The sequence below is a fragment of the Hippopotamus amphibius genome, chromosome 1, assembly GCF_030028045.1.
Source record: "Hippopotamus amphibius kiboko isolate mHipAmp2 chromosome 1, mHipAmp2.hap2, whole genome shotgun sequence".
NCBI classification, from domain to species: Eukaryota; Metazoa; Chordata; class Mammalia; order Artiodactyla; family Hippopotamidae; genus Hippopotamus; species Hippopotamus amphibius.
Window position 1 is genome coordinate 223,000,543 of NC_080186.1, and position 23,260 is coordinate 223,023,802.

At 38.1% G+C, this 23,260-nt stretch overlaps 1 protein-coding gene across 13 annotated transcripts in view; it reads right to left on the reverse strand.

Moving 5' to 3' along the window:
• Nucleotides 1-23,260, reverse strand: part of MAST4 (microtubule associated serine/threonine kinase family member 4) — a 554,707-nt gene that overhangs the window by 64,980 nt on the left and 466,467 nt on the right. For 10 of the 13 annotated variants that reach the window (XM_057742007.1, XM_057742123.1, XM_057742017.1 and 7 more), the window contains 3 exons: nucleotides 11,910-11,979; nucleotides 6,416-6,494; nucleotides 126-283 (listed from right to left, as the gene is read on the reverse strand). In XM_057742007.1, coding sequence (XP_057597990.1) covers nucleotides 126-283; nucleotides 6,416-6,494; nucleotides 11,910-11,979 — 307 coding nt within the window. The remainder of the gene's footprint in view (nucleotides 1-125; nucleotides 284-6,415; nucleotides 6,495-11,909; nucleotides 11,980-23,260) is intronic. The other 3 variants (XM_057742087.1, XM_057742078.1, XM_057742096.1) reach the window with 1 other exon arrangement.

Here is a 23,260-nt window from a genome sequence, read left to right on the forward strand (position 1 = left end):
CTATATTTACAGTCATTCATAAGTCAGTTAACACATATAAGAATTAGAGGACCAAAAGTCTTCCCTTGAAATGGTTGAAAAGAGATTATCCAGCTCATTGAAATTTTTCAATCAGTTCTACATACCTCAGACTTCGGGAACGAGGGCGCATGGGCGTATTCCTGCATCTGTTCTCTGTGGCGATGCTTTCAGTGGTACAAAAATGTTTTGATAAGAAATGTAATTCATCTGGTGTTGGTTGATATGGTAACTGATGCAACTTCTCCTGGGAGGAACAGGAAGACTAAAACAAACCAAAGTGAGGTTTTATTACTATCTCAAAAAGAAATTCTTTAAATGAATACGCGATCACAGCACTAAATTTTGTTGTATCACCATTTTATACTGCATCCTTCCCATGTTATAATTACAATAGCTAGTGCCTAAATGTATACCTTGATAATTGTCTCTGGAAGGTCAAAAGGGCTTCCATATTTCAACTCATTTGTCTATAAGATAATTTCCCAAAACAAAGGTTACTCTCTGGAGAAAACCCAGGCTCTGAAAATGGATAGGACCCAGTCAAAGGCACAGCAAGAAAGTGACAACTGGAGTAAGAATTTAGGTTCACTAAATGACAGATTAGTTCTCAACTGAGTATGGTACCCTCGCTTCTACCACCTGCCAAAAATCAAACACTGTGACTTTTAGGTAAGTAACATAAAATGAATTCTATGATGTACAGTCATAAATAAGGTAATGTGATCTCTCTTTACAAATCATGCTATCCTTTGATGCAATTACCATCGATATGTGTCCTGGGTAAAAAGGGGAGGAGATAAAGACGATACTTGTCTTACTAATGCCATTGTTTTAAAAGTTGGAATTTTCTTTTACTGTTCTCTTGGCTTAGGCTTTTTTTTTTTTTTTTAAAAACACCTTTAGTGGTGGTGAGTTTTTTATCCCTTGAATATAGATTTTCTCTTTGAAAACTGCCACTCAACACTTGGAGCAAAGTAAGGTAGAAAAGGTGAATGGCTAAATAACACTGCTTTTACTCAGTATGAGAAATATAACTATAAATCAAAGTGACTGCTTTTTTGCTTTTATTGAGAGGTGAACTCTTTAAGCATTCTAAGGAAAGAGATGAGAAATGTTTGAATAATGGAAATATAGGTAGAATAAGCATATTTTGAAAGATACCCCTCATTTGAATATTCCATTCTAGTAGGGTTTTTTTATTTAAAAAAAGAAGCAGATCTGCCACATTAAGAGCACACTTCATAAACACTGCAGCACCACAATGCAGCAACTAGAAATTAATGACTAAAGCTTAAAAATATCCTTAAACCTTGCAATTATAAAACACCTTCTAAGTATATACTGAGATGAAGATTTCCTACAATGTAATGAGATTATTTTATAAACTATAAAAATGAGAACACTACTAGAGAGATTTATGAGGTAAACCAAAGCTCTAGTCACAAAGGACAGGTGTAGTCTTAAATACGGTCACTACAGAAAAATAAAACACAAAGAAAGTCAAGTCAAGCAATCAGTAAAAGAAGAAGAAAATCAATGCTAGCAGGAGAGAAGCAGCAGCGATAAAAGCAAACGATGAAATGAGCAAACAGAAAAACAGAACTAAGGATTTGTACATAGGTCTCAAAGGTACATCAATGTCTACAGTTCTGTATCCAAGATTTCAAAACCCCAAAACATAAAAGTTTATTCATAAGTTTACAGTAATCCTTTTTGGTGGCAAAGCATCTATTGAACTGATGGAAAGCTATTTAAAGTATGCACTGCATCCACTTTGTGTGACTGTTGATTCAGGTTGCTGCAGAAATATGAACGTAGTTGATTCTGACCTGCTGGCCCAGTTGCTACTGGGCTGTTATGTACAGTACAGGGAGGATCATGTTATCTTTCTAAAAGGTGAAAATCAAGTCCAAAAACACACCAGGCTCAAGAGTTTCACATGAGGTGCTATGGGCCTGTGCTTGCATGGGGAGGACACAAGCTATTTCAGGGGGATGGGTCCCTCTGTGGAGGGAGGGAAGAGAAAGGGACTGGGTGTGAGCCACTTTATATCTTAATATTTTATTAGATAAGTCTATTTAAAAAGTTTACTTAACAGAAAGCTGCAGTAAATATAACAAAATGTTAACAAGTGCTACCTCTAAGAGGAAAATTTTGTGGTTATACAATATACATAACCATATAACTGAACTCCACAGGGAACGTGCCCTGGGCTTACGAATGGGGATACGTTAAAATGAATGAGGAGGTGGGATACGAAAGGATTAGAGAAGTGAGAGGCAAGGGGCTTCTCTGGGGAGAAAGCTTCTCTCCTCTCAGTTGGAAAAAACAAAGTGTAACTGGGAAAAGGGTGACACCAAACCCAAGTGACACTGGGATGAGTGTATGGAACTGGGAACAACGACTCCAAATAGCCCGGGGATTCCAAAGGTACCAAACGAGGCCCCCAAAGTGAGTCGATAATGAACAACCGAGACGTCCAGAGGTCAGTTTCAGCAGAGGTCAGGGACTCGCAGGAGAACCTGTGAGTTCAACAGAGGCTGCAGGTGCATCCTCAGGACCTCATATACTTACTGAACACATACTTCTGCTGGTCAACGCATCCTTGGAATAGCACTTTTACCAGAGTTTCAGGAATTAGTTTGGGAATTTCTCAATAAATTGAGTTCCATGACTTTATATTTCTAGCATGTTCTCTAGGTGTGGTGTCAGGGAGTCTCATCCCCCAACTAGTTTGGATATGACTTCTGGTTGCATCATAAATCAAGTCCACTTTCAAAGAGTGAAGACTTACAGAAAAAACTGTGCTTCTAGTTCACAAGGCAGTTCGAAGAGTTCCCTCAAAATGTTCTGAGTAACAATATTATTCAAATAAACACTTAGTATCTCAAGATAACCATTTTGCAAAGGACAGTATCCATATGCATGTGTAATTTTCCACTTGTTATTTATTAACAGTAATGTTATTTTATAGTCATACCTCATATTTATAGTTATTTATATTCTTATTGCCCTTCTTTCCCTCAGCAGAAAACAATTTATCTGGTAAGAAATGTATGGGAGATGTCCTCCTACTGCTGCAATTCCATATTATTTATTTTAAAATTAAAAATTATGATCTGAATATTATCTTGGAAAATTTCCACAAATTAGTTTTAACTACAAAATTTGAAGTTAAGAGAAGCTGCAATAGTAAAAACTCTGTGGAAGGACTGATTAACTTCATAAGACCAAATCTTTCCAATTTCAGAATAGAGCATTTTAACACCTGCCAGTTTTGCAGTTTCCATAATATCCAAAGGATCAAGACATGATGTTTACATTTCAGCATTAGTACTTTTGGAATTCAGCTAACAATAATTATCTGTAAAACTTCAGCTGTATTTTCAAAGTGTTTGTAATTTTATTTATATTTAGTCTGTATTTTTATTTTAAAAAATAATTAAAATGCATCTCTAATTAGCTAAATTACAACCAGTTAACCCAGAAAATGAGACTCTAAGAGTGATTCAGGTTAGATTTAGAAAAGAAGAAAATGAAACTCCTAAGCAGTTTTACACAATTCTTGCCCTAATATTTGAAGGGCAAGAACATAAAGAAACTGAGGGAAATGAGAAGTGGCATTTTAAATTTTCAATTATCATTTTTATCGATAACCAATAAGGAGAAAAAACAGCTGAACTTCTGCGCAACAGTTAACTACACTCCACAAATTTAACAGTTCCTTTGGTCTTTTGGTAAAAAGAGTCATTTTGAAAGTTAAAATTTGATTTTGAAGGGAAAAAATAGCAATAAGAGATCAACAATTATATGATACCACTTTCTTCAATAAACACTTAAGAGAAAAGCTGCCTTACCTCTGGGCAGAAGCTGTTAGAAACACAGAATATGTGTCTGTGACTAAAAAGTTGTCTTGGGACTTTCTCTTTAGGCATGTATGCAAGTCAGGGACGGCAGTGGTTCCACTATGACAGATGGCCAGGTCAGATTTATTAATTATCAGGTTTGTTTTAAGAAATACCTTGTAAATTCCTTTAAAAAAAAAAAAAAGGCCAAGTGCCCGGGGTCTAGAACACTTACTGTATTCTTATTGCTACAACAAAGGGGTTAGTAAACAGCCCCTTGGTTCATTCTCTGTGCCTCAGAGTTTTGATCCACAAAATGATGAAAACGATGACAGCTGCATCATGAAGTATGTTTCTACAATTAAAGGAGCCAACGCACTGTAAGCAGTGAGACTGGTACCTAACACATCATACGTATTTATAAAGCTATAACTTGCAAAGTAATTTGTACCAATTGGGGTCCAATTCTATGTAGCTCATCCTTGCTTTTTAGATTCACTTTTTTAAATAACGTATGATTTACTAGTTAGAGATGGAAAGAAGAAAGATCCTGTACTCTCCCCTGTTTTTCTTGCAAAAGAGAATTTTCCAAACTATAATAAAACTTGACTGAAGGGCAAAGCAAGGTGATATAGTAAAAATAAGGATTTGGAGTCAAGGAACATGGTACACATTTGTATTTGTGCATGGGGAGAATTCTGTGAGAGTATGTGTGAGAAAGCCACAGACCAAAGGGACAAGTACTCTGCTTGTTTCCTCTCATTGGGTTCTCACTGGAGACACTCATAAGTCTAGGGAAGAACACCACTTAAAATTTAGAAAATTATTTTTTTTTTGGTTTTTGCTCAATCGATTTCGGCATTCATTTTCTCACTGTGGTGGTCCATGCTTTCAACATCTAAAATATGGGCTAATAAGCAATGATGCTTACTGACACAAAAAGCCAAAGGTGACTTTACTGTTATTTAGTGACAGTTTTATCCACTGAAGTCATTCAGGAGTATTAAGCATCCGTTCCTGATGTGAGGATGAGGTGCCACTGACACTATTCAAGGTTGTCAGGATGTTTCACAAAAATGATCTAAATGGACAATAAACTCACATACCACAACAAAATGGAATAATGAATAGGAAGATAAATTACCTCTCCTCAATACAATACTATACGGAGATGGTAAAAATAATCCACCAGATTTTAACAAGTCAGTTTCTTGCTCTAGAAAACTCACATTACATTGCACATGGAATTCTGGAAACATATAAGGCACTGGTGATATCAGTTAAATTTATAAATTTGATCGCAGTTTCTTTTCAATTCAAATATTATTAAGTGCTGAACATAACTATATGCTTAGCACAGTGCTGGGGTTTATGGAGAAAAAAAAAAGACAGATATCCCTTTGCAACAAACCCCAGATTTTGACAAAATGGAGATGGAAATGACTCAGAAGGGGCTCTAAAATCATCAGGTCCACATTCCTGGCTGGTACAGAGGCATTCAGACCGCTCCATTAGGTATTTACTGAACACCTACACCATCCTGGGTTTTTCTAAATGACCACCAGCTTCTAAAGCTCTGTAGAGGGGGAGGAAGGGGAGGGATGAACTGGGAGTGTGAGGTTAGTAGATGCAAACCATTATATACAGAAAGGATAAACAACAAGGTCCTACCGTATAGCACAGGGAACTGTATTTATTATCCTATAATAAACCGTAATGGAAAAGAATATAAAAAAGAACATGTATACGTGTATAACTGAGTCACTTCGCTGTATACCAGAAATTAACACAACACTGTAAATCAACTATACTTCAATTTTAAAAAGTAAAAAAAAAAATAATAAAGCTCTGTAGAGACACATATCCCACAACATCACTAATTTAAACTGAGAAAGCATGTGTCTAACCCACTGAATCACTTCCAGTAATTGCTAGGGCTCTTCTTGAAATGTTGTAGTTTGCAGCAAGAGAATCCTTCTTCCTTTATCCTATTTTCATGGCTTCATCGTGTCTCTTTATTGATCTTAATCTACTACTAAGCTCTTTTAATCTCTCCTTAAAAGAATGTTCTTATCCAGAAGGCACAAATTTAAGGCTTTCCATTTGTTTTCCTTTGAAGGAGAAAAACTAAAAAAGCAAAACAAAACTCTGCATCTAAGCCACGCAAGGAAAAAAAAAAAAAAGACCCAGGCCATCAAAATTTAATGGCATTTTCAGTACTAGTATCACTGGCCTGGAACCAAAGCAATAAAACCAGATTGTGTCCCCCCACCTCGCACCCCCAAACACCAAATGGTATTAAAAAGAAAGCTCCCAATCTTCTCCCAACTTGTGATCTGGGGACTCACTCAACGTGGGCACCATAGTTTAAAAGCTTGCAGCAAAAAGTATGTCCTGTTTATGTTTGTCAGCTCATCATTGGATGTGTAGCCTACTCTGAGGGGCAGACATGCAGAATTTATCCTCTCCTTCCTATCAGCAAACACCCAGAGAAAGCACTGCCTGTGTAAGAGCTTTGGGGTGTGAGAGAAGAGAAACTGGGCACTTACAGAGACCGTGGAGCTGGGTGTGTTGGTCCCATAGCCAGAGGAGGGGAGAGACGCCAAGGACCAGCGGCGTCCATCAGTCCTGGTGAGAAAGGGCGATTAGCTTATTAGGCCAACACTGGAGTACGGTTACATGGGAACCCCAGGGAAACTGAGTGTTTTTAGTTGAACGCATGACACAAACACAGTTAATGAGGATGTGGAAATGTTCAGCAAGGGCCAGAGTAAACAAACATTATACAGCAGGTCGACTTTTATTTAAAGTGAATCAATACACCCAAACAAGTAGAGAGTGAATGGGTTGATCCATATTATTGATCTCTCACTAATATACTTTGACAAAATGAATACCAGGGATAATTACGTCGGTCAGACTCAGCAGATTCAGATGAATAAAAACAGAAAGGGAGGAGGAGCCACACTCTTATCTGGAAACTGATAACGGGGGCCATGATCTTTGAAAGGGCCTGAATTCCAGCATGGTACAAGAGCAGGTAGGGGCTTCCACTGCATCCTCAAGACTCTTATTATCTTCAAGGGAACAGTCCTACTCATCACACCTAGGGAAGGAGGGATCAGGGGGCTTGTGGCCGGCTCAAGCCTTAAGTGGCAAATAACTTGAGCACTAAGAAAGTGACTGACCTTGTGCTCAGAATCTCTTAAGAGTTATCACCTTCTGACATGACCTGGCTTTATAAAGTGTTCCAGCCAAAGCCTCTTGCAGGGTTTATGAGTACGCAGCCTAGCTCTGGCCCGTGACAGGGAGTGAAGAGTGAAAATTCACCACTAGTGACAGAACAGAATGCAAAGAGTAGAGTTACCCGCCCTAATCATAGAGGCAAAGCTGTCAGGAGCCTTAACAGAGTGTCGTTTTTATCTCTAAATGGTAAGAGGATGGATAGCTGTTGGGTTGAACTCTGTTTATGAATTACAGTCATTACAAGGGTCTCAGATGAGTTGTTAAAGGAGTAAAGACAACACTGTAGCTAAGGCAAGGGAACACCAGAAAATCTCTGGCATTCCAGAACCATCATCTTATTAGCAACTTTGAGTAGGACTATGTCTTTAAAATCACATAACCCAGTGAAAACAAATATAAACACATTTGCCAAGAGGAAAACAGGAAAAACATACTCTTCTAAAGAGCTATACTGCATTCTTAGATGCAGTATCGTATGTGAAATTTTTGTAACTCATGGTTATATTAAATGACTGAGTGAGAGATAAGAGTGGGCCAAATTTACCACAGACACAGTCACACTAAGCTGAAGTCAGGGAATACATCAGCATTCAACTTTAATTTGAGACATGTCACAATTAGATGTTTATGTAAACAACCGACATTTTAGCCTAAATCATAGTCAAGGGAGACTACAATCATAGGCCACCATGGGTGCTGCCTCCAATAAATGCAAATGGTCCACAAAGACAAATGGAGACGCTCAGGTGGACAAATCACAGAAGTAGTACAATGTGAAGATTTTAGTAAAATTTACCTGTCATTTCTGTGACCATGATTGGAGTACAATTGAATCAAGTATGTTTTTTTAAAAAAGAAGCAAAATAACATGTTTGTAAATATATCAGATACAAGGAATTAAAAGATATGTCACATGTTCTCTAGAAATAATTGTACACAATTGAAAATGTTAAAAGATTTAAGAAGAAAATAATCCTAAAAACATGCTTGCAAAGACACCTGACCATCAATTACATGGACATGGGGGGGGGGGGGTCCTAGTTTCTGTGGCTAATTATTAAAGACTTCAGAACCCATGCCTGAACTTTCTATTTTAAACACTTACTGTTTTTAAAAGAAAAGAATATGATTTTCAAAGAATTATTCAGTCTGTTTCATAGCAATTATCAGAAACTAGTCTCTGGAAAGAGTGAGGGACACCATTTCCCCGCCATGATTTTGCTTTGTGATTCATCAACTCTCCTTTCCCTCAGGTATCAATGAACATATTTCAGATGAATGAACAACTCCAAGAGGAGACATGTTCTTATTAGCTCTGAAGCATACATTACCTTTGTTTACTCTGGAAAACACACAACTAGAAAGATGTTTAAACAAGAATGTGCTCAGTACTCTGTGCAGCCATGGACCAGAAATAATTTATGTCTCATAAAGTTCCCTAAGTTGTCCGTGTCTATTTACTCAAATGGAGCACAAAGGACCACTGCATTTTCATTACCATGACAACCGCACATCAGAGGTTCCTATATACGCTATATATAGTGCTTAAGAGGGAGCATGCCCTTTTTTGAAGAAAGCTGTCACACAAGTACAATTTGGATCCTACTAACAATGTTCTCTTTTCTTTGCAGCAGCTATCAGTAAAATGTTACCTGAAAACAAGACTACATTCTTGCCAAAGCAACAAGGCTTTTTTGAAAAGCGTGTTCTCTTTGTGGGTGGAAATTTCAATATTATACTAAATGAAAAAGTTAGACGGGAAAAACATCTGATGGGAACACAGGATACAAAGAGACTGGCAAAAAAAACAACCACCACCAAAAAAAACCACACCAAAAAACACACATCATTTCAACACGAATCACAAAAAGTTAGGTTAATATGGTGTACAACAAAGGAAGAAAAAAAAGTCCCAATATCAACCTGGCTATTACAACTGTATGAAGAGGATGAGGAGGAAGTAGATTTCTTTATTTGTTTGTTATAGTCATCTGGTGTGATACATTTTATGGTCTAGCTGATACTGGAACAAGAGGAACTGTGCCAAAATAATGTAACCAGAGTAACTCCGCCCGCCAGTGCTCATCGAACGTCTCATGACCTGACCTCGGCGGGCAAGTCTTCCGGTAATTTGCTTATGGAAACATATGCTGAGATTTAACCTGATAAATAACAACTAGACAGCTAGGAGACATCCACAACATTCATTCAGGCCTCTTTCCATATTTTTAATGAAAGTGAAAGCAACTCATGATATGTAAACATTTACAACTTCTGGGGAAGGCAGAACAATGTCATTACCTCCATGTTACCACCACTAAGGAATAAAACATTAAGTAACTCCACCATCAGATGGATTGCAAACCAGTATCATAGTTTTTAGCAAAGTAAAAATATGTTTCTTTGCTCCAAACAAAATCTACTACACTATGATGCTCACTTTCATCCTTTTATTTTAACTCAATATTAAAAAATTAACTTGATAATTTTACTTGCAAATACATATAAGATAATGTGGAAAGCAAGTGTGTGTCATCCTATTTTCCAGTCTGAAATTCAGCTAGTAAGTTACAGGGGATGTCTACTGGGAGTAAATTATCACATATTATAGTTAAGATCAGAAAAGATGAAGAGGTCTGACCTTCACCCCTTCACCCAAGAATAATTTTTAAAATAGGGCAATCTCTCCTCTCTGTTGGACTGAATATACAAAATAATAAAATGTGGGACGCCCAAAATGGCATTACTTCCTAAGGGCTCAGACATGCATGTCAAATGGTAGGAAATTCCATGAGTGGAATTTCCATGTTTCTTGAAAGAAAAATCAAGTTTAAAATGGAAGAGAAAGATGCCAGATGTTAAATAAAAATAGGCCAATTTGAGTTTTCATAGCAAACACAGGGTTCTGTTTACTTGAATAAAAGTTTAAAAAGATGATCACTCATGTCCTAATCTAAATTAATATTTTTTGAAGAGTGTGGAGGGGGTTCCATCTGGAAATTCCTGCAAAATGAACCAGAGGTCTCCTGTGGTAATCTTCTGTTACGGTTTATGGTTTATTTGTCAAAAATTAACATGCCTAGGGGTTTATGTAATTTTTTTTATAGCACAGAAACCAGATTCATCTGTCCTCCAGTCAGCCACTTAATTATTAGATTCTCTTCATTTTTATAAACCTGGCAGGATTAAAAGACTATGATTTTGGTCACGTTTATATGCAGGCTATAATGAGATTTGCATTTTCTTTTTACTTAAAGTAATTAAGTGCATCCCCCCCGCCCCTTTTTTTTTTAAGAAATGTATTTTAAAGACTATGGTGTGTGCTTTTTTTCATCAATTTTTATAAAGATTTCCCTTTTCACTTACAATGGTAGCGCCATCGTGAATTAACATCCACTGGGAAACAAACACAGGCTTTGTGGGACTGGTTAATTGTCACATTTTCTTTACGGTGCTTAAAATGAGCATTAAAAGAATCAATGCTGGAATTGGGGAAAGTCAGGGTATGGGTCTCAGAAAGTTCCTTGGGATCACATCTTAATTACTCTTGTGTCCTCCCTATGGTGGAGGCCTGGTACACATAGGCATTTACCATATGGTGGGGAATGTGTGATTTTACAAGAGAATCTTAATTATTGGGAATTCTGTAAACACTGCAAGCGGATCCTTTTCTCTGGATTTAGTAACATAAAATGCATTACAAGCCGACAAATGGCAGTGAAGACACTGCAGGTTTTGCCATTAGTAGCATGTGTTAAATCTATTTTTTTAACCTACCTATGTTTCAATTAAATGCTACTTTAATTCATTTCAAGGTATGATTAGGTCTTCAAAGAAAATTCAACAAATATCTAGGACATTCAGACCATGAAATGAATTCATCCTGAATATTCAGAAACCTGGCTAAAGGGGCAATTTTGGTTTTTGTGTGTTTTTCCTGTGTGGAAGAGGGCAGGGTGTACACATGTGAGACGGATGACGGAACCCAGGGAGGTGAAGATTGGAATGTGACAGGGTGAATGAAATACACAAATTCCACACACAGAACACAGAAGAGGTGGCTGTGTCGATTCCTCTGACTGGGAGAAATCACAGTAGACGATCCCTGAACTGAAAAGGTTTGATAACAGATCACATGCCCACTATCCTCTGAGCAACAACACTTTCTCATGACTTATTGACCCAGATATGAGACATACATCTTTGATATTTGGTGTCCAATAACTAAGATAGGAAGAGAAAACATAAAACATCCTCATGGCTTTATCTCAGGGAGATCAATAAATTGCTGGCTTGCTGTTCTTAAGGAAAGAGGCACCGTAGCGTTTATACCTTCTGATCCCAAGGAAGGTCGTTTTTATTTTTAAAAAAAAGTATTTCAACAACAACAAAAACAATTGCACTAGGACACATAGAGGAATCAAGTCCATGAAATACCAGCTTGGATAATTCAGTAAAAATCTGTTGAATATCAAAACATGTATAAGGCACTGCACTAGGGATAGGAGAAAAGGTGGAAATGGTTTCTTCCTGCCCTCAGTGGGAGCCCATCATCTAGGGAAGAACCAAGAGAGGTACATATAACTCTAACATGAGGCAGAAATCATTATTAAGACTGGTAAAGCAGCAGTGTTATAACAAAGTTCCGCAGTGTCCTAATGCTGTCTTTGGCCAGGGGAGCTTGAGAGAAGGCCCTATATGATAAGGAAAGGACCTCAGAAGGCAGTGGGTGGAGTGGGCTGGGGGGTGGGACTGTCCACGTAACACTTCATTATTCTACTCACAAGAAGTCCTTACCTCCGTGCAAATGAAAAATGGGCAGAGGCACTGGGGGAGAAATTTCTTGGACTATCTTGAGGGCTATTTCCTGTAGAGGGAAAGAAGAAAAAAACTGACATCATGATTTTGTTTTTGTGTCATTATATACATCCAGAACCTTCTTCTTTTTAGTAGTAAGTTTCTATACACCTTGGTAAAATGTCCATCTCTTCAAAAAATGTTTTAGTTTTACTTGGAACAGAGATGGGGTCGGCTTGAGCTCCTGTACAGCTTTCCAAGTGCGTAGTATAACAATACACAATCCTACATCACTAACCGGCAGTCTTCCATATATTCAATAATCTAAATATTTCAGTCCTACGGAATAATGAATATACGAATGTCTCGGTTCCTACTCTCCCAGATGTTAACGATTCCAACAGCAGGATGGATGGAGACGTATATGCTTCAATGCGGGGGTGGGGCTTTCTATTTTGGGGAGGAAGTCTTGGTATTTTTATTTACAGAAGCCGAATGAAAGTCAGAATTCTCAAAAATAAATCCTCATATTTCCAAGTATATATTTTAAAGGGAGAAATGTCAGAACAAGGCATAAAATACTGGGGAGAACCCAGCAGTGCAGACCTATTCCTCAAATGACCCAGCTCGAGCTCAGCATGGCCAAGTAGCCCAGCAGTGTTTTCTTCAATAGTCCTTCTGCTCCTAAGCAGCCGGCTGGTGACTGGTCAGGCAGCCTTTAAAAGCCACAGTCACACAGAATCGGCAGAGGGTGTCCTCCCCAAGTCCTCCCAAGGCAGGTGGAGCACGGCTTGCTTGCTGTAAGGTGGCAGTTCCTCAGCAGACGTGCTACTTTCCCCATCAGAACATGCAACCTGCCGCTGATCACTGAGAAAGCGTGGCAGGCAGCGGGTTAGGGGAGGTGCAAGGGCACTCCGGACCACCCTGCTTCTCTCTGCGTGTTTAACTAGGTTGGCAGAATTGCCTGAGGACCGGATGGGACTGTAGTTGGTGTAAAGAAGGAGGTTAGGAAAGGCTGCAAACTAATCCTGTATGTTCTTGAAACACAGAAAATAAATCAAGAAGACATGTTTAATCCTTAACAACAAGCCAGTTCCACATTATTGATTTCTCACCGGAAGTGACAATTGTAATTAGGTGTAAGGAATACAAGATGGTACCTTCCAGGCAGTACCTAGCTGTAAAGGTAAACAATTTATTACCTCTGCGCAAAAATCATAGATTAACGCGTTACAGTAGACAATTTCAGTGTTACCTTGAGGACTTCTGGACTGGCTACCTCTACTGAAATATTTCAGTGAACTTAAAGTTGCAGATTTTATAGTGATGGCATCAAGAGATGCCATTAAGTTTATGACAGACAGCACAATTAAAGCCATTTAACTGGGAAGTGCTGAAAAGCCCATTTCTTTATGGATAGTGAATCGAAAAGCATTTTCCCCCTGCTACAATGAAATTTATCATGCCTTTGCATCTGTTGTTCCTTGGGCCCCTGGAGAAATGGATTCTGCATTTGCCATCTAGTAATCCAGGACTCTTTTTGTCTATCTATCTACACAGCTAAATTAAGTTCTTTGAACTTCTCCAAACAGCCTTCATTCCCTCTGCCCCCCTCCCCACTTTCGTTTATGCCTCACTCTTCATATTCCTTAAAAGGTCTTGATTTCAAGGTGGCTAGAAATCTTGTTTCTAAAGGGAAACAAATCAAAGGCCAGAAATCTCCACGTCAATTTTGGTTTTATTTGAAAAAAATGTCCTCTTTGCTTGCACCCCACATAGAGCAACCTACCAGTAAATTATGAGAAACAAAACAATTGATTGAAGCCAAGGCATTCTGAGAACAATCCCTGCTACTCTATTCACTGAGAATAAATAATAAGGCCAGTGAAACTTGGCACCAAATTCTTAGCCCTGTGTTCTTTATAAAGAGAACACTATATCTGGAGATTATATGAGATCAACCAGAACAACTAGAGAGAGCTTATTAAATATTTTTAAGAATCTGAAGGAGGGAGAAACAAGGAATTATCTTAAAAACCTTTTCACTTTTATAGATTTTAAGGAGTGGTCCTCCAGGAAGTCATGTAACATCTTGTAATACATGGCGGCCCAGCACTTTGAGGATGAATGGGCAGAGATAAGAGATACAGAGGTAGGTTAATTTCACACTGCTTTAAAAAAAAAACCAAAACAACCAGGGAGGGTGGGAGGGAGGGGATATGGGGATATATGTATACATATAGCTGAGTCACTTTTTTGTACAGCAGAAACTAACAACATTGTAAAGCAATTATACTCCAATAAAGATATTAAAAAAAACCCCAAACACCAAAAACAAAAACCCAGGGCTACCATTAACCACTTCTCATCTTTGCGTTTTGCCTTCCCATTCTATGCTGCCTTTCCAAGCCCACCCATTGACAAGCTCCTCAACTCTAAACTATAAAGCCACTTGTATTATCTTACTAATCACAGGTCCTTCTTCTTGTTTCATGTCAAACTAAAGATCTAGTTGAAATGCAAATACACACACCCCACATTATCACACAGGCCCTTAAGTGCAGTGGGATATTGGAGAAAATGAGGGTGGCATGAACTAGAATACCTGATAATTCCTTAAGGACAAGAGACTATAGCTTAATTTGAGCTCCGTTCAGCAAGCTCGAGGTAAGAGAAGAAATGGAAGGACTTCAGGAAGGGGACAGTGTTGACCTAAACACAGCAGGGCAATGTAGTAGAGGCAGGCTCTCTACAAGCAGAGAATTCAGTCTGGTAAAGCCAATGAGTTATGAACTACGTGTTTGGGTACACCTAGCAGAAGGCCTTAAGAGATGTTCGGACGCAAGAGAGAAACTAGAGATTTTAACCTGGTGTGAGTATGTTGAGTGGACAGAGTCATCGCCAAGGAGGAGCTAGACTATGACATGGAAAGCCAATAGAAAGCACAGTCTGGTGAGCAAGCCAAGCGTGACTGGGGATGGATTAGAAATAAGTGATGAGAAAGATTACAGGCTGAAAGTGACGGATGCTTCCAATGTGAGTAGCCTGGGAGAATGACTGCTCCATTAACAGGGACCTTTTAGAGAGAAGTGGCCTTTTAGAGAGAAGTGGCGTGGTAGTAACAGTAGAGGAAAAGGGTAGATAAGTATTCTAGAGAGTTTTGTGTCATTTGTTACAGAAAAGTCCTCAATTTTCCTTAGGGAGAAATCACAGGAGTAGCAGATCAGATAGGCAGAAGTCAATCTTTGAGGTCTTTGTTCTTATTTGAAATAAAAATTGATTTCTGTGTTGTATCTTAAGACTTAGGGACACTATTTTGTTATACAAAGCAACATTAATTCAGAACAGATTGAATTATAAAGCACACCATATATATTCTTAATTTGGAGATGAGGACCAGACTACTGTGAACATGCACAGCACTTCCCTAGGACGAGAAAGCAAGATGGACTGAAACCAGAGTCCTATACTTGACCTTCACTGCTCACAGCGCTGCTCTCTGAATCCATCCACCCATCTGCAAAGCAATACCGGAGAGACTCTCAAATGAAAACTGGTGCCAGTTAATTCTCTGCCCATATGTGCAGCACTTGCTTATAACTCAAATCCTGCTGTTTACAGGAATTTCCTGGCTCTCGGATGTTTGAGTGCCAGGACACTTTATAGACTGCTGCTTCTGACCTGGTAAAGGAAATCTTAGTAATGGTCAGGTGTTGAATAGGTAATTAACTCCACAAACCCCAGCGGGAACTAGCATGGCTAATACACAGGCAGTACATCAAAACAGTACTTTACCTAACGGAGCTACACAGGGTGCCTCATTTTAGAGGTAGTTATTGTTAAGAAAGTGATTTCCAGATTAATTAAATTGTTTGATTGCTTTGTAATTAGGTTGGAGAAGTCCTGTGTCTTTACCACAGAGAAACAAGCTGCAAATCTTTTTAAAAGACATATGCTATACCCACTATAGATTATTAATGTGCTTTTAATAGCTGTCTGTTCACAAAATGATAGTTTCTGGTTGCCCTGATTTTCTATCGGGACTGAGGGAATACAAGAATTAATGATAATTGCCATTTGAAACTCCTGGTGGATCAAAGAGTAAGCCCCCACCTGAATCCACATTGTCATTATTTGATGATCGGCTTAAATGAGTTGTGACTTTTTTACACCACAACAACCCAGCGCTGTGTTTCTTATTGTTCTGCAGGAGATTCACAGCAACCAATTGACACTGCTGAAAAACCTTAAGTCCAAACTTCACAGGACCAAACCTGGGACCCCCTTGCAAGATGTATGGCAGCAGATAAAGGGGGCAATGGAACAGTTATGCTGGGATCTCAAGCTGGGTGGACTTTGAAAAATAACAGTTCAATTTCACCTGAGAAGTTTAGGTCTATGCTACCAGATCCAGCTGACACAAGAAGAGAGTTAGAAATTCTCCTTTCACTTAGCTGTCTCAGAAACTGGCTCCTCTCCAGAAATAATTGCAGAATATTAATTAAACCTGGGCAGCTGTTTAGACTCTAAGTGGACAGAGAAAAACCTTGATTGGCCTTCAGTGGTGTTCTCTCAGGGCGAGCTGTGAAGTGTTCACAGCAGGCCAATAAACAGACTTTTATGCCTGGGTTTTCAAGTAAAGACAGAATTATGCCCAATAAATCAAGGCATTCTCAAAATCTGGCCTCTCTGTACCTCTTTTGGTTTTCCCATCCCTGCCATCCCTTCTTACTCAGTACCTCTACTCACTGCCATCTGATTAATTCATTCAACAAATATTTATCAATCCTCTCCTAATAGAGGGGAGTGGTGTGATCTGATTTACATTTTAGAAAGAGCCTTCTGGCTGTTCTGTGGGCAATGGGCTCTAAGCAGGCATGAATGGAAGCAGGGAGATCAGTAAGGAGGCTACTGGCATAGACAAGGTAAGAGATGATGGTGCTTTGGACAGGATGGGACTAGATCTCAGGCATGTTCTGACGGTACAGCCAAAAGGATTTACTGAAAAACTAGACTGAGTGAAATGATGGGGAAAAGAGAGGAAACAAGGATGACTCCTAGGAAATTCCCTGGTGGTACAGAGGTTAGAACCTGGTGCTTTCACTGCTGGGGTCTGGCTTTGATCCCGGGTCAGGGAGGTAAGATACTGCAAGCTGCACAGCCAAAAAAAAAAGGATGACTCCTAGATTTTAGGATTGAGAAAGAAAGATAGATGGTGGCTTTAACTGAGATGGAGAAGACTGAGGGAGGAAAGGGTTTGGGAGCATGAGAAGAAATTTACAATAACCAAGACATGGAAGCAACCCAAGTGCCCATCAACAGATGGGCATATATACAATAGCACATTACTCAGCCATAAAAAAGAACAAAATATTGCCATTTATAACAACGTGGGTGGACCTGAGGGTATTATGCTTAGTGAAATGTCAGACACAGAAAGACAAATACTACATGATATCACTTATATGTGGAATCTAAAAAGTAATACAAAATGAATCTATATATGAGACAAAACAGACTCACAGACATAGAAAACAAACTTATGGTTACCAAAGGGGAGAGGCAGGGGAGGAGGGACAAATTTGGGGCATGGGATTAACAAACTAGATACTATGTATAAAATATATAAGTAATGAAGGATTTACTGTATTGCACAGAGAATTATACCCAACATCTTGTAATAACCTGTAATGGAATGTAATCTGCAAAAACAAACAAACAAACAAAAAACCCCAAATCACTATGTCATATACCTGAAACACAATCCTGTAAATCAACGATACTTAATTTTAAAAATGCAAAAAAACCCTTGAAAACCTGGGTGGGATTTATGCTCTTTTATTTATGGAGGCACCACTTCAAATAATTTTAAATATATTAAAATGTACTTATGTTCCATATTGTAGGCAATCACATATAACAATGTTACACTCTTATACGTAGCATTTATATTACTCAGTTAAACATTTAAAATTCTATTACAGTTTCTTATTGTACTTGAGAGCAAATAACATTTTTCCAGCTCATATTATTTAGTGCCTAACAGACTTAATAGCCTTAATCTGTTTGATATAACCAGACTTGACAACGGTACTAGTCAAAGGTTTGCAGGGCAGGAAAATTCTACAGGCTAACTACTGAAGTTTCAGTAAAGATCATTTCAATCATTCTAAGTCCTGTCACCATAGATAAAACAAAATTAAATGTAATGATATGTATACTGTATTTCACTTTTCTCCTCACTAACATATAATTCTAAATGCTGATAAGGGATAAACTCTGGTTATATGTGTAGACATACAAAAACCATATTTTGAACTCTCAGTGCCTAACCTAGTCCCTGTTATACAGTAAACTAGAAATGTATTTTTTTCTAATTTGACAATTATGTATTAAGTTCTTTTTATATACAGAGCTTTGAGCTACATCCAAGAACAGATTAAATAGGTAAACAAGACCCAAAAAGCTAAAAATCTACTGATAGGAGATCCATATATCACCAAGTCTAGATTCATCTTGTGAAACCAATTATGGATCCTTATTCATGTGCAAAAGAAATTTTCTTAGATCAAAGCCCTTAAATGTATCAAAATTATTCACTAAAAACAAACTCTCAATGATGATACCACACGGAGAATGTACTGTGTCACAACAGACACTTAACAAATGGACATGCCCTGCTTCCTACGGAATGACTGATGAGTTTATAGGGTGGAAAACATGTAGTCAGTGAGAGACAGATCCAATAACAGGTGAATTTCTGTGTCATAAGACTCTCACAGATGCCTACTGTCTTCATTTCAAGAAGCCATTCCTCTGAAATTTGTGTAGTGTATTTGAAATGCTGTGGCATTGACACAAATCCCTGGGAGATGTGTTATAATGGGTTCTTGAGAATGTTTTAGGTTTTCATTGACCCTTCCTTATTACTCTGAATTGATGTCACATCTCAAGGTGATCCCGAGTAAAGACTGATGAATGTCAAGAGAGACGAAGAAAGTTGATTTTTAGTTGTATGTTTTCCTCCCATCTATAGTAATTCATCTTCCCAGCAATAGAGAAGAGATAACTTTTAGCCTTTGTTTAAAGTTACTGAGGAGCGTCTGTAAGGTCAAGGTAGGGGAGGTAAGAACATAGCTACTATAACAGATATTCCTAAGTTTCATGCAGTTTTATGAAATGTGATGCATTCTATTAATCTTAGATAATTACGTAGTCTCTGAATGTGGATAAAAGACTGAGTTAAAGAATGTAACCTAAGGTGTGCATATTTTTTTCTATCTTACATGAAGGGATTTCAATTCTTTATTAATTAGATACAAAGAATTTCCATTTTTACCTAGAAGAGGGGTGGACAATATCAGGAAATTGGTTCCTCTCAGATTGTTTGCTTCAATTGCTAAGTAATTTCTAGTTAAAGAAGTATTTAAATGAAATAGTGCATATCCATATAACTTGCTAAAAGTAATCTAAATGCATTCTCTATTATAAATCTCTTCCTTTCAGCTCCCCTTAAAAATATACATACTAAATTTAAGGTGGTCCAATTTAACAAATGGCAAGTGTTCCTTTGGCTTCTGATACAAAGGCATTCCATCTGAAAAGAGCAAAATAATGTGTTATGTATTTTTTAATAGTTAATTATGTTCAGCTTCTAACCCCAGAAATATCTGGAGATTTAAAAGAATCAAAGACATTCAATTCTATTGTTTCACAATAAAATAATATGTAATGTGCCAAGTACCCAATAAATCAGAATTCCAACTTTCAGTTCCCATCAACCATACTATACAAGATCTTGGAAATTCCCTGTCCCCAAGACACTCCTCTAATATTTTTCTCCGCCTCTCCTCTTCCATGCCCTTAGATCAACAAACAGCTCTCAATCTGAGATGCACAGGAGAATTACCCGGGAAACTTTAAAAATGCTAATATCCAGGTCCTAGTCTACCCCTTTTATATGAAGTGACTTTAGTAAGCTGCAAGGGCTGAGAACTACCAGCCTTAGAATTTCTTGTACTCTGTAAGTCAAGCCCAAGACTTCACTAGCCACTTAGAGCTCTCAACCAGGCAGTCTCGGATTTTTTACTCTCCCCCCTTTCCTTCTTTAACTCAACTTCCCCACCTTCTTGTCTCAGCTCTAATAATTCAATGTCCCTTTTATACATTCACTTCACTCTGACCTCCAAGCAGTCTCAAAACAGGACTAAGACTGGAAATTCCTTTCCCATCAACCCAAACAGATAGCATCTTACCATGTCCCAAAATCCCACCTGGTCACAGGTGTCCTCTTAGGTTAATCAAGTAAGTTATTACACGTCTTCTACTCAAGTCCTATTGCTACTCTCCTCTAAACTCAATTATTTCCACAATTTCTCCTTTCCTCTAAAACAGGAACCCCCCAAGCTAAACTGTGTATCATTCCTACGTTCCTGGGTTAAGATTAAAATTCTCTATGCAAAACAGAGACATGGATGTAGAGAACAAATATATGGATACCAAGGGGGAAAGGGTGGGGGGGGGGGGTTGGGAGGAATTGGGAGATTGGGATTGATACATATATACCACTGATACTATGTATAAAATAGACAACTGAGAGGAACATACTGTACAGCACAGGGAACTCTACTTAATGCACTGGGGTGTCCTAAATGGGAGGGAAATCCACAAGGGAGCGAATATAGGTGTATGCATGGCCGATTCATTTTGCTGTGCAGTAGAAGCTAGCACAACATTGTAAAGCAACTATACTCCAATAAAAATTAATTAATAAAAAATAGTAAAAAAAAAATCAGTCTCTGAATAAGGCAGTTATAGGGAAGAAAACACTCATTAACCATAAACACTGTTTATACTTTTACTATTTATCATTTGATTGCTCAAAGCTGAAATACCTTAAAACTGTACATCTCATTCTTTCATTTTTTTAATAAGCAGAAGGCCTAACATTTGGCCCAGGTAATATTAGAACATGTAAAATTATTAGAAAGGTTAAAATCAAAGCATGAGGGGCTCAATTCAACCAGTGATTATCAGAGGCGAAACTAAAATCATTCTAATTGTCCTAATCATTCTTCCTTGCAAAAAGCATGATTTGCCCCTATCCATGATAGGGATGTGTCCATTCAGGGCCTTACTCTATTTATGGTCTATACATGTATCCATATTTTTAGCATATAACTGATGGGTGTGGTGAGGGGAGCTTGTTTCAAATCACATGCAACCCAGAGATTCTGGATGCACAAATATCAGCCTTCAGAAAATCACTACCTTAAGGACCCACAGTCATTCATTATAAGGTGTTGAACTCTTCAGGTATGTTGGGGTGTATTGAGGCAGGGAAAAAAGTTGTGATTACTCTCTTAAAAAGCACAACAGGGTCTTTAAGGTCCTCTGAATGAAAAACTGGGTACACAGCAGGTACATACTTTGGCATATTAGATCGTTTAACAAATATTTACTTATCCCACTAAATATAAGACCTGAAACTATAAAACTACTAGAAGGAAATGGAGAAAAAACCCCTTGACACTGGTTTTTGGCAACAATTTTTTTGGATATGACACCAAAAGGGCAAGCAACAAAAGCAAAAATAAACAACAAATGGGACTACATCAAACTAAAAAGCTTCTACATAGCAAAAGAAACAATCAGCAAAATGGAAAGGCAACCTACTGAATGAGAGAAAATATATGTAAATCATGTCTCTAATAAGGGGTTGATATCCAAAAAAATAATACAATTCGATAACAAAAAACCAAACAATCTGATTAAAAATGGGCAAATAACTTGAATAGACACTTTCTCGAAGAAGATATACAAATGGCCAACAGGTACATGAAAAGGTGCTCACCACCACTAGACATCAGGGAAATGCAAATCAAAACCACAATGAGATTTCACCTGTCAGAATGGCTATTATCAAAAAGACAAGAGATAACAAACGACGAAGATGTGGAGAAAAGAGAACGCTGGCTCACTGTTGGTGTGAATGTAAACTGGTGCAGACACTATGGACATGCCTCAAAAACTTAGCAATGGAACTACCATATTATCCAGCAATGTCACTTCTGCATGTTTATCCAAGGAAAATGACATCACTATCTCAAAAAGACATCTGCACTCCCATGTTCACTGCAGCGTTATTCATAATAGCCAAGACATGGTAACCACCCAAGTGCCCCTCGATGGATGAAGGGATACACACACACACACACACACACACGAATATTATTTGGTCATTAAAAAAAGGAAATCCTGCCTATTGTGACAACATGGATGGGCCTTGATGGCATTATGCTAAGTGAAATAAGATAGAGAAATACTGTATGTTTTCACTTATATGTGGAGTTGAAAAAACTCAAACTCAAAAATAGAGAGTAGAAATCTAGTTGCCAGTTACTCAGGGGTGGGAGAAATGGGGAGATTGTTAAAAGGTGAAAATTTCTAGTTATAAGATGAATAAGTTCTGGGGATTGAACGTGTAGTATGGTGACTATAATTAACAGTACTGTATTACATACTTAAAAGTGTTAAGAGAGTAAATCTTTAATGTTATCACCAAACATAAAAATTGTAATTACGTGAGAGGATATAGAAGTTAACTAACCTTAAGTTAACTAACTGTGGTAATGATTTCACAATACATACTTGTATCATATCAACACGTCATACACCTTAAACTTACATATGTTATATGTCATTAATATCTCAGTAAAGCTTGGGGGAGAGTCAGTACACGCTAGGTACCTTGCTAGACCTATTAAGTCAAAGCTAATTGATATGCAGGCTTCCTTCAAGTGACATTGGCATTCATGCTGGATGAAATGAAATACTGTCATTCTGGAGACTGTGTTTAAGCTAGACCTTTGTATCCTGAGAACACTCAAAGGGTCAAAACCAAACAATCACTTTGGGTGTCAGGTCAGTATGACTGTATCGCAGACCAGTGCTTAGCAGTTGGACAGGAAAGGGCTGCCATATCTTCCTCCTTTTTGGCTACAATGTGGCAGACCCTTGGTAGCCTTTGGAGGAAGTTAGATGAATCATACCATCTCTGACAACGCGCTCACCCACCAGGCAGGAAAGAAAGACCCAACAGAACATAATGGGGTACTGCACTCACAGTGGTATGTATACATAAAGTGAGGAAGCCACGAATTCAGGAGAAGAATGGGTGGCTGCACAGAGGTACCCTTTCATCCGAACCCTGAAGGAAAGTGGTAGCTGAGAGGAAAGAAGCCTTTTGAAGCAGAGGAAACTGAACAAAGGGACAGAGTCTCCAAAGCGAACAGCACATTTTTACGTCTTAATTTTATTACAAAAGCAATTACATACATTGTAAAAAAAAT